The sequence below is a fragment of the Planococcus citri genome, chromosome 3 (assembly GCF_950023065.1).
Source record: "Planococcus citri chromosome 3, ihPlaCitr1.1, whole genome shotgun sequence".
Lineage (NCBI taxonomy): Eukaryota > Metazoa > Arthropoda > Insecta > Hemiptera > Pseudococcidae > Planococcus > Planococcus citri.
The window spans coordinates 40031779-40047941 of NC_088679.1; the positions used below are offsets into that span (position 1 = coordinate 40031779).

The window sequence follows — 16163 nt, forward strand, 5'->3', positions numbered from 1 at the left end:
ATAAAAAAAATTTTTTACGTTTTCTGTAATTGCTGGAAAGCACTCGAACACCCCTAGTAATAGTAGTATACATTTTGAATTTGAAAATACAGACTGTTATCTTTTCATTTTTACCTACGTACCTACTAATCAACACAATCGTGTTTCGACACTAATTCATCACCATGGAAACTTACTTATCACGCCGAAATAACATTTCTTTTATGAATGTATGATGTATAAATCGTGTTTAATTCATCTGTTTCAAAATGCAATTGAAATATTTATCTACTGTTATTGAAGCTAAGGTAAGATTTTTAATCAGGAATAATTATTATTTGAAGTTTTTACCAAATTTTCGTATTTTCGTAGGAAGACACTTCAAAAATATTGGCAGTTGCTTGGTCTCCGAATAATTCGAAATTGGCGGTTTGTAATAATGAAAGAATTGTGTATTTATTCAGTGAAAATGGTGAAAAAAAGGATAAGTTCCCCACCAAACCTGCAGATTCGAAGGTGTGATACAATGGAAACCTCTGTATTGTCTTACTTCTTCAAAACACTATAGGTACCTAGCTTTAATGGTAATTGTTTTGTTTCAGAATTCAAGAAAAAGTTATTCAGTGAAGGGCCTTGCTTTTTCACCTGATTCTGTTAAAATTGCTGTTGGACAAACTGATAATATAATTTTTGTGTACAGATTGGGGGAGTCATGGTAAATGAATCAATACATATTACACGTATGTAGGAACACTAGAGAATTTATATCGCTATAGCTTACATAGAAGTTTTTATTAGGGGCGACAAAAAAGTAATCTGTAATAAGTTCCCGCAACAAGCTTCGGTCACTTGTTTAATTTGGTTAACTGAAGGGCCTATTATACACGGATTAGCGGATGGAAAAATCAGAGCAGCTCATTTGAAATCGAATAAGTCCCAGACTCTATATTCAACTGGATCTTATGTAGTTTCTCTTGCTGCTAAGTAAGCTTTACTTATTTTGCGGCTACCTATCTCATTTAATTTTTCTCGGCTATACCTAATTCAATCTCACTGAAAATTTCTGTTTATGAATAGTAATCGTGGTACTGGATTTTTATCTGGGCATGCGGATGGCAGCATTATACGATATTTTGTGACTGACGATTCCACGATTGAACAACAGGTAAGTAGGTGAACTTTGTAGGTAGATGTTTTCACATGAGTTTTTTGCTCCTTAGCTAACTGTTGTTTTTGTTTGTTATTTAGGGACGTGTATCGACGCACAATGTGCCACCTTATGCGTTAGCTTGGCCAACAAATTATATCTTTGCCAGTGGTTCGGATCAAATTATATCCGTGTTTGGAAAAGATGGCCGAGTTCATAAGAATTTCGATTATTCAGACCCTTCTTTTGATGAAAAAGAATTCAGTGTGGCATGTTCAAGTCCTAGTGGCCAAGCTGTGGTTGTTGGCAGCTTCAATAGGTAGGTAGTAAGGTACCCTAATAACAAATTGGGTATCGGAATACATAAAGTAGGTAGTTTATTCGTGTAAAATGCTTGTTAATGTCAATTTTCAGATTGAGATTGTTTATTTGGAGCACAGCTCGACAAACATGGGAAGAAGGTGCGGTAAAGGAATTGAAAAATTTATATTCCGTGACTGGTTTGAGTTGGCGAAGAGATGGTTCTCGTGTTGTCTGTGGTTCACTTTGTGGTGCTCTCATTTTATTCGAGTCAATTTTGAAGTTCGTTATTTATTTTATTAATCATTACTTGATACCTACATTCACTTTTTTTTCAAATTTTAATTGCGTATTTATGATTAGGAAAACCGTATGGAAAAATAAATTCGAGATGACTTACGTCGGACCAAGTCAAGTTTTAGTTAAATCAACGGATCCAAACGAGGGCAGTTTAACCCTCAAATCTGAACTAGGATTGGAGATTAATGACGTCCGTATTATGGGAGGTGATCGATATGTCGTGGCTCGAACTTCAGATACTTTATTATTAGGGGACATTTTAAATAAGTTGTTAAGCGAAGTCCCATGGCCTCATTCCAGCCATACCGAAAGATTTTATTTCAATAACCAAAATGTTTGCTTAATTTTCAACGCCGGTGAATTGACATTAGTTGAGTACGGCAATAACGAAATTCTCACTCATGTTAGGTAGGTATAAGATTTTTTTTAATCATTTTTTTTTCATCCGTTTGATTGTATTTTTTATTTATTTTTTTATTTTTTTAATTAGAACTGAATTCATGAACCCTCATCTCATTAGTGTGCGTTTAAACGAGCGTAAACAACCAAATTCCGCCGAAGATAACAAAAAGCTAGCATACCTTCTGGATTTAAAAACTATATGCGTTGGTGAGTTTCGAAGAAACATAGGCATGCGTAGGTAGGCGTCTGTTTGAAACCTTACTAGACAAATTTATACTTTTTTTTTCAGTGGATTTGGTATTCGGCGTTCCAATTATGCAGATTGCTCATGATTCCAAAATCGATTGGCTCGAGCTGAATGAAACCGGGCACAAATTATTATTTCGCGATAAAAAAATGAGATTAACACTTCTTGACACCCGATCAACAGAAAGTCACTCTATTCTCACTTACTGTACTTTCGTTCAAGTTCGTAAATAACGTGATTTTTTAAATAATTTTATTTTTGACGTGTATTTGATGAACGAATATATTTTACAGTGGGTACCTGGAAGTGATGTAGTGGTTGCGCAATCTCGCAATAATGCTTGCGTCTGGTATAACATAGACACTCCTGATAGGCTCAGTATTTTCCCCATAAAAGGCGAAATTATGGATATCATCAGAGCGGATGGGAAAACTGAAGTACATATCATATCAGTTATGATAAAAATATTTACACATATTTTCGCGTAAGGAAAGTAAATAGGTAATTTTCGTCTCGTAGATACTCACCCAAGAAGGAACCCATCAATACGGATACGAACTCGACGAAGGTTTAGTGGAATTTGGCACCGCAGTGCACGATAGCGATTTTGGAAGAGCTGTCTTATTTTTAGAAAATTTACAAGAAGTTGCCGATTGTCCGGAAGCTGAAGGAATGTGGCAAAATTTAGCTGAAATAGCATTACAGCTGCATAATTTAAAGGTAGCCGAAAGATGTTATGCGGCATTGGGGGACATTTCTAGGGCTCATTTTCTCAGAGTTACTTTACAAATTGCCGAAGATTATGCTAAACAAAATGGTAGGTACCTATGCATATTAATTAATGTAAATATTGATCTGATTTTTCTCTATGACAATACTGTTATATTAAAGGTGGCGATGGTTTCGACTGCCCAGAAGTATGGGCCAGGATGGCAATTTTAAATAGACAACTGAAAACAGCTGAGGCAATATATTTAGAACAAAATGAACTCAATAAAGCTTTGGATATGTACAAATCTTTTCACAAGTGGGACGAAGGTAAATGAAATTATAAAGTACCTATACCTACTTATTGTGATTTTTTTACCGAATAATGAGAACTGCCTATTCTTACCTATTTTGTTAATGAAATTTTTTGAATAGCGGTCGCCTTAGCCGAATCCAAAAATTACCAAAATGCAGCCGCATTAAGAACGGAACGCATGAAATGGTTACTGTCTACGCAACAAGAAGAAAAGGCTGCTTTACTTCATGAACAAGACGGAGACTTCACAGCTGCGTTGAATCTATACTTGAAAGCTGGTTTATCGGCTCATGCTGCCAAGTACGTAATACAGGGGTTTAAAACAATTGTGTTTGATTGTCTTAGAAATATTTTTTTTTAATGTAAATTAACTCTTATAGGTTAGTCCAAAGAAATCCTGAACTATTAGAGAAAGATGACGTGATCATGAAAGTAATCTCATCATTAATGAAATCGGAACAATACCAACTAGCCGGCGAACTCTATGAATTAGTTCAAAAGCCTTCTAAAGCTTTAGAATGCTACAGAAAAGGTCATATTTACATAAAAGCGGTAGAATTAGCTAAATTCGTATCGCCGAAAGGTCTGTGCATTAATTATGCATTTTTTCCCCAACTCCTTGAAAATTCAAATTACCTGAAAATAAATCCCTTTCCAGAAGTCGTATTATTAGAGGAAGAATGGGGCGACTATTTAGTCTCTCATAAACAACTGGATGCTGCTATTAATCATTATATCGAAGCGGGTAAAACTGTAAAAGCTTTAGACGCTGCTGTGGGTGCCAGACAATGGAAGAAAGCTGTTCAAATAATTCAAGTACCTATAACATTAATTTGCTCATTTTTCTCAAGTTAGTAGGTATATGTCCTTATCGTGTTTCGGTGTTTTTATTTCATTCCTCAAGGTTATCGACGATAAAAAATCGGTAGCTAAACATTACGTCCAACTAGCCAAACATTTTACCAATATAAAAGATTTCAAAACCGCCGAACAATTATTTGTTGGAGTCGAAATGTATAAAGATGCAATAGAAATGTACACAGAAGCGGGTTCGTATTTTTTCCTAACGGCGCATGAGTAGATAACCTTTCGCACTTACAAAGCAAATTTCTTGCATACGCATTTAGGAGACTGGGAAAAAGCATACGCCTTATGTAGCAAATATGAAATCAATGAAGAAGGAATCAACTTATTAATCGATAAAGGTAAAACTTTGGAACAAATGGGTAAATTTTTGGAAGCAGAAAAACTCTATATCACCCTAAAACAACCTGATCTCGCAATCAGCATGTATAAAAGTAATCGACAGTATGATCAGGTGAACTATCTAGCAAGTACCTCTTTACCGATCTCAGAAGATGAAGTACCTACTCAACTCAATGCATTCATTTCAGATGATGAGATTGGTCAAAGAGCATCATAGTGATTTGGTAGGCACAACTCACCTTCACCTAGCTCAACAATGCGAACAAGAAAGTAATTATAAAGGAGCTGAGCAACATTACATCGAAGGAGGAGAATGGAAATTGGCGGTGAAAATGTACAGGTCGATAGACATGTGGGAAGATGCCTACAGAGTATGCAGTTTTCCATAATTTCGTGTTTTCCTATTTTAAATATTTTAACCAATCGAATAATAATGTTATTTAAAGGTTGCTAAAAACGCGGGAGGTGATCAAGCGGGAGAGCAGGTTGCATTCTTATGGGCAAAGTCGCTAGGAGGCGAATCAGCTGTAAAATTATTAGCTAAATTGAATTTACTGGATGCATGTATTGATCACGCTTGCGATAGCTATCAAGTAAGAGATCAATTTTTGGGCAGTGGAAAGATTTTTATGCTTATGCTCACAATCAGATATACTTATAGGTATCTCTATCGACTCGTACCTATTTGAGTGATAAATTTTATTTGTGAATTTTTTCAGTTCGATTTTGCTTTCGATTTAGCCAGTACGAGTGCACAACAAAAATTACCAGATATTCATTACAAATATGCCATGTTGTTGGAAGACGAAGGAAAGTTTAAACAAGCCGAAGAAGAATTTATAAAGGCTAATAAACCAAAAGAGGCGGTTTTAATGTAAAATATTTTTAATTTCGCGTGATTATTATTACTGTTATTATTTTTTAAATCGATTCCTATTTGTAAAACAATGACTACCTATACTTTGTAGGTATATTCATAATAAAGACTGGGAAAGCGCTGAAAGAGTGGCTGAAGCATTTGACGACAGTGCCATGATCGAAGTACTAGTTGAACAAGCGAAGGAAGAATTTCAAGCCAAAAATTATTCCCGATTCGAATCATTATTATTACGAGCTCATAAACCAGAAATGATAATATCCTTGTATAAAGTAAGTATAATATAGGTGAAAAATTATCACCTAAAAAATGTATCTACCTACTTAATTTTTAATTCTAGACTATTTTTTTTAAAAGGAAAATGGATTGTGGATAGAAGCTCTTCGAATATGTCGTGAATATCTCCCTGGGCATTTGAATGCCTTACAATCAGAGTATCAAAAAGAAGTTGGTTCTAAAATATTTCGAGATATAAATAGTCTGATGATTCAGGCTCGACAGTGGGAACAAAATGGAGAATTTCAAACTGCTGTCGATTGTTACGTCAAAGTAGGTGCCTGCCTAGTGCCTATACATCTCATCTCGTAATAATTTTTAAATGTGAATCAACGTTACTATATTTTTACCTATACTGCTTTTAGATAGTAAATTCAAAAAGTAGAGACCCGGAAATATTCAACAAAGCACTCATGGAATCTGCCAGATTAATTGTAAAATATCTCGAAGGGCCAGAATCTGTTCATTTTGCTAAAATAATCGGTAATTAAATTTATGTACCCTTGAATTTCTTGATCATTTGACAAATTCTTGTACCTACCTATTTTAATAACCCTGAAAATACGAACGTCTTAGGTCCAAAATTGACAGAACTGAACCAACATAACATTGCAGCTCAAGTGTATCTGGCGGCAGATCTAGTCAAAGAATCTATCGATAGTTTTATTGATGCAGATGACTGGGTAAAAGCGAGAAAAGTCGCTGCAGAACTGGATCCCAGGTGAGAAGTGTATTTACAAGGATTTTCAATTTTATATCCACGTTGTTGTCTGAGCTTCAAATTCGATCCCTTTATCAATGATAGTTTCGAATCTTATATCACATCCCGATACAAAGAATCCTTGAAAAAAGAAGGTCGCACGGAGCAGTTGGCTGATGTGGATATCATCGAAGCTTTGGACTTGTTGTGCTCTCAAGGACAATACTCCAGATGCTTAGAAATGGCTAAACCACACGGTGATCAAGTTTTACACAAATACGTTGGATTATATGCAGCCAATTTGATCAAAGTATTTCCTAACGTTGTAAACTAATTTTACCTACATTAAAGATTAACATAGCACTAAATTTATTTTCATGTTGTAGGAAAATAAAAGTCTGGAGGCGGCCGAATTATATTATAAATATGGAACACCGGCATATCCTCAAAATTACAACTTGTATAGACGTATCGTTTTGAATACGTTTAGCAGTCGTAATTTGGATTCAGCTGAATCCTACATACACTGGGCTCGCTTGCGAACTGTTCTATTCAATTTGGTAGGTCAAGTTATGGTACATAATGTACTTACCTATCTATCCGAAGACTGTCATCGAAAGTTTTTAAAATTTCGTTTCAGACCGAAGCACTGTCCTCGACTCGCGACGCAATTTATAAAGAATTCGAAACACTGTTATTAATTAGTCACTATTATGCGTTAAGATGTGCGTGTAAAAATATCCCATCATTGACTCCTACCATCTTGAAAATTTCAATAGCTTTACTTCGATACACCGATATTATACCCGCCGATAAAGCTTACTTTGAAGCTGGAGTTACTGCCAGGGTATTTTAAAGAATATTTTGCTTTGCTTGTAAATCGTTTAATAATTTGTACAGTGTCGTAAAAAATTTCCTTCATTTAGTCCGTAGGGCACGAATCAGAAGCATTTGTATTCTTGAATCATTATCTCGATTTGTACGAGGCTATCGAAGAAAATAATGGGGAATTAGTCGATCACTCGGACTTAGAAGTGACCGATTTTCCAATAGAAGTGCCAATTCCAGAAAAACCATTTCTAGATTCTACTCAAAATGAAGAAGTAAAAGAATGGGTGCTTACCGTTTCGATGAACAGGAATTTAGATCAAGTATGTTCACTGCACGAAAAAGTAAAACATACTTTTCACATTTTCTAATCTATGATGTTTTAATTTCAGTCTTTACCAGTGGATGATCGAGGAATATTCGAAGCATCTTTAAAATGTCCCCAAAAAGGCCCGGATGCGGTATACCCTGCTTGTATTGTAACGGGTTGGCCTGTTCTGGCTGTGTATGGGGGAACAATGAAAGGAGGAATGGTGGAGTTCAAGAAAGGTAAACATTTGGCCATCAAAGATGAATGGGTTAAGTTAATGATGGCAGTTAAAAATGTATCTACTTCGGCTTCATTAACAGACGCTATTAATTTCATTTACGAGTGGTGCGGAACTCCACCTGCATTCTCGTTTCAATAAATTAATACTTGTTTTAAATCGTTCGTCTCACCAAGACGAGCTTTAGAACTACTTTGTAACGGAGAAAAAATTGAACAAAGATATTTAGTCAACTACATTTTGTGAAACAAATAAAAATAAAAAATATTTGAACGTCTTGAAGTCTTCTTTTCTACATTAATATGAAATGTGAATATAATTTTCCGACGAAGTTTGGTTGTGAATACCATACCAATTTTTTGAAGGTAATCTGTGGGTTCATTCCCTTTTTTATTTCAATTTATCAAAACACTTGGCTGAGATTTCTATCTATGAAATGAACAATACTAATTATTTCATATTATAAATTATTATTATTATCATCAACTATATAGTACATGGTCATGATATAAACTTCAATAGTTAAAAATAATTTAACGCAAAAGCCTCTATAAAATAATTTCATTCAGAATGAAATGTACTCAAGCAGTTCTTAAATTAAGCGAATCTTGCATTTTAAACCTCTTGAAAAAATACACTCATTCATCCGCAAATGAGATTTTAATACTACGAAAAATTTACAAGTTCCTAGCGCTGCCTGCAGTACTATAGAAGGTGTGCAGTTTGAAAAGTATTCTTAAATAGAATAAACACGATTATTCAAAGAACAGATAGATAAGAAGCGAAGTAAACAGGAATAGAAAAAAACAATATTACACCGCGAATTTACAACAGTTTTCCAGAAGATTGTTCTTCACGTGAATCGGCGATTAATACTACAACAGACAATAGAAGGGAGGTGGTACGATACGTGTGAATATAAGCACCCACATTTTAAGAAACGTTGAATAAATCTCCAACAGATGGTAAAGGTGCTAATCCTCCAGTAACGTTGGGCAACTGTTGTAAATCAGGTAAATTCTGCAGTCTATTTTTAACTTCGTTTCGTACTTGATATATTTTCTTGAACTTCTCTTTACATTCCTGAAATTAATTCGAAACGTATTATTTCAACGTTACGCAGTAATTGAAATTAAACTTCCGAAGTTATTTCTTACCTGTAATCTGTTCTCGGCTTGTATTAATAAACCCCTTTGGGATTGAATGAAATCTCTCAGCAAACTAGCTACCTTTTTTCGTTCACTCATCTCGTTTACAAGCCTTGAATTATAATCCGACAGTAACGTAATAGCCTCGTTCACTTGCCGTAATAACGTTTCGGCCATTCTTCTATCTGTAATAATAAATAAATAAAATAAATGTCATTTAATTTCATACTGTATACTGAACGAAACATAACAAAATTAATTTTTTCCATACCTTCCAATCTGGACAGTAAATTTATTTCGGAAACTTCCGGGGGCAAATTGGCAATTTTTTCTCGAACTGTAGCATCACTTGAAGCAGAATTTTCAAGATCCTGTAAAGCAAACTCAATTTGTAAACCGATGTTTCTCAATAGTGAAAATACAAGTAAAAAATTAAGTGAAATGCAGAACGTACCATTAACGCTTTGATCAGTTCCTCCGGCTCTGGTGGATCAATTACATCCGTAGCAGGAGATAAAGTGACATGTAACTCTTTCGAACCATCTTTATCCTCTTTAATATACGTTTGTTGTTGCGGTTCTTTTTCAATGTTGACTGGTTTGGGTTTAGTTTCTTTAACTTTTACCTTCTTCTTCGGCGGTGAAGTATCTCGACTTTTGCTTTTCCTTTTGCCAACACCTTCGACAGAAAAGCAACACAATTTCAATATGTACAAAATCATATGATAATTTAGTGTTAATCTACAACGTAATGCTAGAGCCTTCAAGTTTTATCAGTGAGAACAATACTTTATAAGATTTCATCGTTTTAACGTATTGATGAACCTTCGATAAGAAAATCAGGAATACAAGTGAAAATAATTTTGTTGAATTGTAATATAACACGTTGAAAACGAGGAAAAAAATACAATAATAAAGAGAAATTTATTGACTGAAAGTAAACAAATCGCAGAATAATGAGAAAGTGAAAGAAAAAATACACTACCTAGTGCATTTTTAAATTCGTCTATCAATTCTTTCGAATACACTCCTCTTTCTTCCCATATATTTAAAAGACGAGTCAAACTTTTGCGAGTTTTTTCGCTGCAAGAATCTCCGCCCATTATTTCGAAAGCTTTTTTCAAAACGGTGCCGAATTGTTTTCCATATTCTGGTCCTTTCTTTTTGCTATTCTGGATAACATCATTCGCTAGATACATCAAAGTCAGCTGTCGGCTTTCTTCGGCTAAAAAGAAGAAAACAAAACGCCATGAGTAATATTTATTTCTATTCGCAAAGCTCATTTCTTGTAATTTTAGAAGCAAGAACGATTACAAATAAAACCATTACAAGAAAGAACTTGAAAATATATTGGTTAACGATATGACGTTGCACGGTCATCTGTATACCTTTACCTACTGTACATAGAAACCAAAGTATGTTATAACAATGAAATATCTTACCGCCGATCAATTCTCTCATCCACGTTTTCACAATAGTACTGTAATGTTTTCGGTGATGAATTAACCATAATGACAGAGTTTCAATGCTTTGCTGAGAGGCATTCAAATCTTCCAATTTTTTTGATAATGAAGATTCTGTAAATCCAGCCATGAATGAAGCACTTCTTCAAAGATGGTTCAATAATTCAGCATGCGATACGTAAATTAACCACCACGAACACTCTAAACCAAATTCATTTCACAATTAATTATCAAAAATCAAGAACCCTTTTGCGAGAAAGAACCAAGAATAAAAATTTGATGCAAGAAGATAACAATAGCAGCAAATTATAAGCGGAAAGAGGAGGTAAGGTACGTTCGGAGACGTTCGGATACGCTCGGAATGCCTTCGGTTGACTTCAAAACAACAACATCGTGCTAGTGAGCACAGCTTCACTGAGCTGATGCGGCTGCTGAGGTAGAGCAATTAGCAATATTGAATATAGCAATCAGCATTGAAGTGCTGAGAGAGTGAGATGAGAATGAGAGATATCAGAGATGAGACGTGGTGGCGAGGCGAAGCGAAAGGGGCCATCGCCACCTTTGCGGGCTAAATTTTAAATTTTTAAAATGAAAAATGCAAAAATGAACGTTTTTTCGTTTTTGGACACATTTTTTCGAAAAATGTTCGCTCTCACATTCATCGCTTCGCTCGTGCAGTACCTAATTACTAATTAGTCCTTCATTTTCATAAAATTACCACATCACATCATCATGAAAGGTTTTCAGAAAAATTCCTCCGGTTTCGATTTCAAGTTATCGAAAATAATTTCAAAATGATTTCAATGCATTTTCTTCATTTCGAACTTTCGAAGTTAGCACTGGCTGAAAAAAAGAGTTTTACTTTAATTAAATTAATTAATGTATGTAGAACTTGTCAATTAAGTATTATCATCGTAAGATGCTGCCAGCTCGCGATTAAACTCAAATTACATAATTTTTTTTATTCATTTTTGAAGCCAGTGCCAGTGGCCCAGTGGAATTGTTGAAATGAAAAACTAAAATTTTAAATCGATTTTGTGATGTGTAGATGGTTTTAATTTCGAAGAAATGTTTCGAAAGAAAAAACATCTTCGAGGGATGGTTTTCGAACATCAGAAGAACATCAAGTTCAGATCAAGCTGAAGCGTATACATATGTATTAATTTTCAATTGACATTAATTTGTATATTTTTGTTTTTTTCTACCGACGTGTTTTTTGAACTTCATTCAGGAGCAAAATGAGAAAATTATTTCAAATTCAATTGCAATTAGAAAATTCACTTACGTAATACGTAATACTGTGTACGGGTGGCCCAAAAGTTACTAGTCAAGTCCCGCTTGCGTTTACTGTAAGTGGTTCACATAAACCTCCGTATGTTCTCCTTCCTTCAATAAGAAAAACTATGCAACCAATACACCTTTGGAAATGGAAACTGAAGTTACCACTTTGGCACTTTCTAAAGGAGTATTGGTTGCATAGTTTTTCTTATTGAAGGAGAACATCCGGAGGTTTATTGTGAACAATGTGAACCACTAGTAAACGCAAGTGGGACTTAATTTTTGGGCCACCATCGCCACCTGTATTTCTATTCAACGAAGAACGAACAAACGAACTTTAACTTTTAAGCTTAAGCTTTAAGTTGTTGTAAAAAATACCAAGTCGAACGAAAGTATTCCGAGCTTATCCGAACATACCTCCTCTTTCCGGTTATAATTTTCTACTATAACAAATTAACAATAACAGATTTTTTGATTTTGTAGTGCGATGATGTGCGAGGGTGGCGAGGGGAAGAACGAAAATAATTTATTTTGAAAATTATTAGAAAATATGCGAACCATTGCGAACCTATGATATTTTTTCAAAACTATATTATATTCCCTTTTGGAACCAATCAGAATATAGAAATATTTCTGAGAACCAATCAGCGTGCAAATACTAATAGGTCAAACAAGGTAGGTATTTTCGCTACACAGTGTTATCAAATTTTCAAAAGTTGATTGAAGTCTCTTCCGTCATCCATCGAAAATTAATTAATTATAAAAAAAAACAACACTACTTATAACAATGATTTTCGATTCCACTTTTTATTCTTTTATTCTCTCGGAGGATCGCATGAATTTAATTTAATCTACATACGATTCTACAATAATAATTTCTGAAAAAAACTCCATGACTTTAATTTTTTTTATAGTGCATCACTGAACAAAATGTAATTCAGAGTTGTGTAAAATTGGGTTGGTTGATTTTTCAATTGCTGATAACGATATGAAATTAAATTAAAAAATTAACTACTTCACTTATTAATTAATAATTACAATATTGCAAATTGATGCTTAGTACATAATCGGTTCACGCACTGTTCAATTAATAACTTTTTTCAATAGTTGTTTCCGCCTCTTGATTTTTCGGCTTAAAATTCGCTTGTGAATTTGGTGTTCTATTACGGAAATTTGGTAACATTCAGAATTTACTCTTGATAATAGTCATTTTCTCAACAATTCAACTCGTTAGTTATTAAAAGTTCAGCCTTTTCTGTCGTGCAATGGCTTCAGCATTCGACGAGGAACAGAGTTTTCGCGAATGCGAAGAATACGTTCATAAGTATAATATTCAACAATTGCTGAAGGATTGTATCGTCCAGCTATGTGTCAGCAAACCAGACAATCCTGTCACTTTTCTGCGAATGTACTTTCAAAAACTGGAAAGGGTGAGTAAACTCAAGTTTTTGATTGCTAGAAGCTACTACATTGAGAATCATTAAATAAGGTCAACTGCCGTCACGTACGTGCATATTTTCAAATCATTACCTTTGACTTTTTCTAAATTGGAAATCAATATAATCACATTTATAACAAAGAAATCAGAGTTCTTACAACACTTGATTGTGAGATTAAAGTAAATTGAAGTTATTTTCACTTGAACATCCTGAATTACTTATTCCCTTTTTTAAAGTATTAGATGAAGTTTGGTTTGGTCAGAGAATCGCTGTTATAATCAAACTATGCAGAAGGAAATTTCTAGTATTTTGATTTGTATGAAGTGTGAAAAAAATAGAAGTTCGATTGAGTTCATTATGTTCACTGTTATACTGTATTTTGGTTAAATCTTTCAGTCTTACCGCTAAGTGTTAATAAATCCTCGCGTAATTTTTGTACTCGACGCTTAATCATTTGTGGAGCTGGTTTTAATGATAAATGTTATTATCTTTATGTCTCTGTATTATGGTAGTATTATTTAATGAAGCAATCAAAATGAAACTATCTTTTGTTTTCAACTTTTTAATGCTGTTAGCAATAGCTTTTCGATTTTTTAGTCGATGTCGAAATGTATGTTTCTTTTTCTGAAATATGAGTATTAGTGCCTCTGCTTTGAATTTCCAAATTGGTAAAACAACAAACCAAAGTTTTCTTGAATTGACCAAATTCGAACGGCGATTCATTTAGGGTGGGGGTGCAAACACGCACGATACGGATTCCTGTTGGTACTTTGTGCTCATTTGCGTGCCTTGGGTATTCCCTTCCCTTGCTAACAGTCAGCAGGGATGGAAAGCTAGCTGAAAGCTAAAAAGTAAAAGCTGAAAGCTGAGGAAGTTTGGGATTTTTCATTTTTGAAAGCTAAAAGCTCTAGCCAAAAGCTTTATTACAAATTCATTTGGTTCAGTTTCTGTTTTGAGTTCTTTTTTGATTTTCACATTTTACTTTTCTCAAGTTTCAGTTTTCTCGTGTTTTTTTTTCGTTGTGGTTGTGAATTTCCATTTTCCTTTCTATCCACCTCATTAAAAAAAAAAAAAATTGAAAAGCTGAAAGCTGAGGCAGTTTGAGATTTTTGAAAGCTAAAAGTAACTAAAGCCAAAAGTTTCATCTTTCAGCTTTCCATCCCTGCTTGTCAGCAAGCAAAAAAATTCGTTCCACAGCATTTTGTATCAAGTTTTTTTTAAAAATAACTTATTCCATTTGATCTAAAAATCACTGTTAATATTACGCTTGTACAAATTATGAATTACAATGCAAGTAACTTTCATCAGTATTCGTTACTTTTTAAAATCTTCATCCCATACAGCATATTTTACAATAATGAAAGTCCCATGTTCAACATTTATCATTTTCCACTAAAGAATTGCGCTTGAAAAAAGGACAACATTAAGCTCGTCAGAATCACATTTACTTAACGTTGTTTTATAACTCTCGTGCACCAAAAAAGTAAACAAAAATTTTCTTGTTTACATTTTTCTCGTTCGCGCAATATCGTTCGAATTTGGTCAACTGTCGCTTTTATAATTTTTCTTTAATCATTTCTAGTCTAAAATTCCGAATTATTCTAAACAGACGGATTTGTATAAGGTTTTAAATTGGCAAATTTTCGACTAAAACCGTAGGAGAATTTTGTATTGGAATAGCAGTTTATAGCATTAATATGATTTTTAAATAAACAAAAGTCCATCTTTCAAAATTCAAAATTGAACATTTTGATTAAAGTTTAATTTTTGAGGAAACGAAATATGATGTTTCAACTTTCAACGACGCGACGTTCGGTGGAATTGGTGGCTTTCTGGCTTTGACATTTGAATCGCAAAATTTTTTGAAAATTATTTGTTTTTTAGTTATGAAATAGTCCACCTCCTAATCGACTTTTCTACAATCATTTTCTCTTTTTCTTTTAGATCAATTCGTTGCCTTAGTTGCAAAGTAGCGTATGTCCATCTGTTCACTTGATACCTCGTGTAAAAGTGCCTTCAATCTGGAGCGTCATCTATTGGGTTTTAAGTGTTCAACCAATGGGTAGCTATGTCAGAGACATGCCGCCAGCATATCTACGTATTGGTTGAACACTAAAACCCAATAGATGACGCTCCACATTGAAGGCACTTTTACACGAGGTATCAAGTGAACAGATGGACATACGCTACTTTGCAACTAAGGCAACGAATTATATTGAACAAAAATACTTAATCCTACCTTGCTGCACTTATTCTGATGAATGACTCAAATCAGTGTTAAGACGAAACATATCATAATTTCAAGAAGTACTACTTGTGACATGGTAGATACGCTTGCACATTGAAAAAAAATGCAAATGTATCTAATAACCTCATTCTGCATCTGCAGTATTGTCAATCAAAATACAAATTTTTTTCATTCCGATCTTAAATTTGATTTAACTTACCTACTATTTGAAGAAAATTTGCTTCATTATTTCATTAATTTATCTAGAAAAAAGTAAGAAATGAGTGAAACTGAAATTTATAGCCTATGGAGACAGCGGATTTTTCATCAGGTGTTTGCGTGTTTTAAACGAAAATTATGATATAATATTTTATGAAACGTTGTTCTTGTTCTGAGATACCACCAGCGTCGTCACCGTTCCCATTTTTTTTTTTTTTTTTGGTTTTTACTTTCTACACGATGAAGCTCGTCCGTAAGGGAAAAGGTACGACATATAAGTGTTATTTTATTCGACACAATTTCTGTCAATATGTCACGAGTTGTGCGTTTGATGAAATTTAAATCATCAAACTTAGTCATGATTTGCCGTCAGCTATGAATTTACGAATTTTTTTTATCGAAACGTTAAACGACTATAATTATTTTTCGTTGGAAAAATTGCGGCAATATTTTCCATTCAGAAACGTTTACGAATTTCATTCATTAGATTATTAAAGAAAAGGCAAAAAAGAGCGGGACTTTGGTAACTATGTTAAACTGCGAAATATCGTTCGTA

At 34.0% G+C, this 16163-nt stretch overlaps 3 protein-coding genes across 3 annotated transcripts in view; 2 read left to right on the forward strand and 1 right to left on the reverse strand.

Annotated features, from left to right (window-relative positions):
* Positions 1 to 105: 105 nt before the first annotated feature.
* On the forward strand, positions 106 to 8111 carry Oseg2 (intraflagellar transport protein Oseg2). Its single transcript, XM_065356216.1, has 30 exons — positions 106 to 287; positions 352 to 495; positions 582 to 694; positions 778 to 963; positions 1057 to 1144; positions 1228 to 1445; positions 1541 to 1708; positions 1790 to 2134; positions 2217 to 2335; positions 2418 to 2596; positions 2669 to 2812; positions 2895 to 3192; positions 3267 to 3413; positions 3519 to 3699; positions 3780 to 3982; positions 4058 to 4215; positions 4304 to 4448; positions 4527 to 4717; positions 4794 to 4976; positions 5052 to 5198; positions 5325 to 5479; positions 5574 to 5754; positions 5840 to 6031; positions 6124 to 6241; positions 6335 to 6479; positions 6564 to 6768; positions 6845 to 7018; positions 7099 to 7305; positions 7385 to 7609; positions 7679 to 8111. Exons 1-30 carry the CDS (start codon positions 249 to 251, stop codon positions 7973 to 7975), a joined length of 5295 nt encoding a protein of 1764 aa, XP_065212288.1. The 5' UTR covers positions 106 to 248; the 3' UTR covers positions 7976 to 8111.
* A 173-nt stretch (positions 8112 to 8284) lies between these two features.
* Positions 8285 to 10743, reverse strand: LOC135841965 (regulation of nuclear pre-mRNA domain-containing protein 1B). Its single transcript, XM_065359203.1, has 6 exons — positions 10424 to 10743; positions 9967 to 10206; positions 9437 to 9660; positions 9254 to 9353; positions 8992 to 9167; positions 8285 to 8917 (listed from the first exon to the last, which is right to left on the reverse strand). The coding sequence occupies exons 1-6, from the start codon at positions 10572 to 10574 to the stop codon at positions 8768 to 8770; spliced, it is 1041 nt and encodes a 346-aa protein (XP_065215275.1). The 5' UTR covers positions 10575 to 10743; the 3' UTR covers positions 8285 to 8767.
* Positions 10744 to 12683: 1940 nt separating this feature from the next.
* Pka-R1 (protein kinase, cAMP-dependent, regulatory subunit type 1) overlaps positions 12684 to 16163 on the forward strand; it is an 87948-nt gene continuing 84468 nt past the window's right edge. The window contains exon 1 of the mRNA XM_065359201.1: positions 12684 to 13152. Within this exon, the coding sequence (XP_065215273.1) occupies positions 12988 to 13152 (165 nt within the window). The 5' untranslated portion in view covers positions 12684 to 12987. The remainder of the gene's footprint in view (positions 13153 to 16163) is intronic.

Excerpts from the sequence above, each read along its gene's own strand:
- Oseg2 (XM_065356216.1), top strand. The coding sequence starts at position 249 with ATGCAATTGAAATATTTATCTACTGTTATTGAAGCTAAG. Across the intron at positions 964-1,056 it reads GTAGTTTCTCTTGCTGCTAA|TAATCGTGGTACTGGATTTT; the intron begins GTAAGCTTTACT and ends GTTTATGAATAG. Across the intron at positions 3,414-3,518 it reads TTTTCACAAGTGGGACGAAG|CGGTCGCCTTAGCCGAATCC; the intron begins GTAAATGAAATT and ends TTTTTTGAATAG.
- LOC135841965 (XM_065359203.1), bottom strand. The coding sequence starts at position 10,574 with ATGGCTGGATTTACAGAATCTTCATTATCAAAAAAATTGGAAGATTTG. Across the intron at positions 9,168-9,253 it reads TTTACTGTCCAGATTGGAAG|ATAGAAGAATGGCCGAAACG; the intron begins GTATGGAAAAAA and ends TTATTATTACAG. Across the intron at positions 8,918-8,991 it reads AAGCCGAGAACAGATTACAG|GAATGTAAAGAGAAGTTCAA; the intron begins GTAAGAAATAAC and ends AATTAATTTCAG.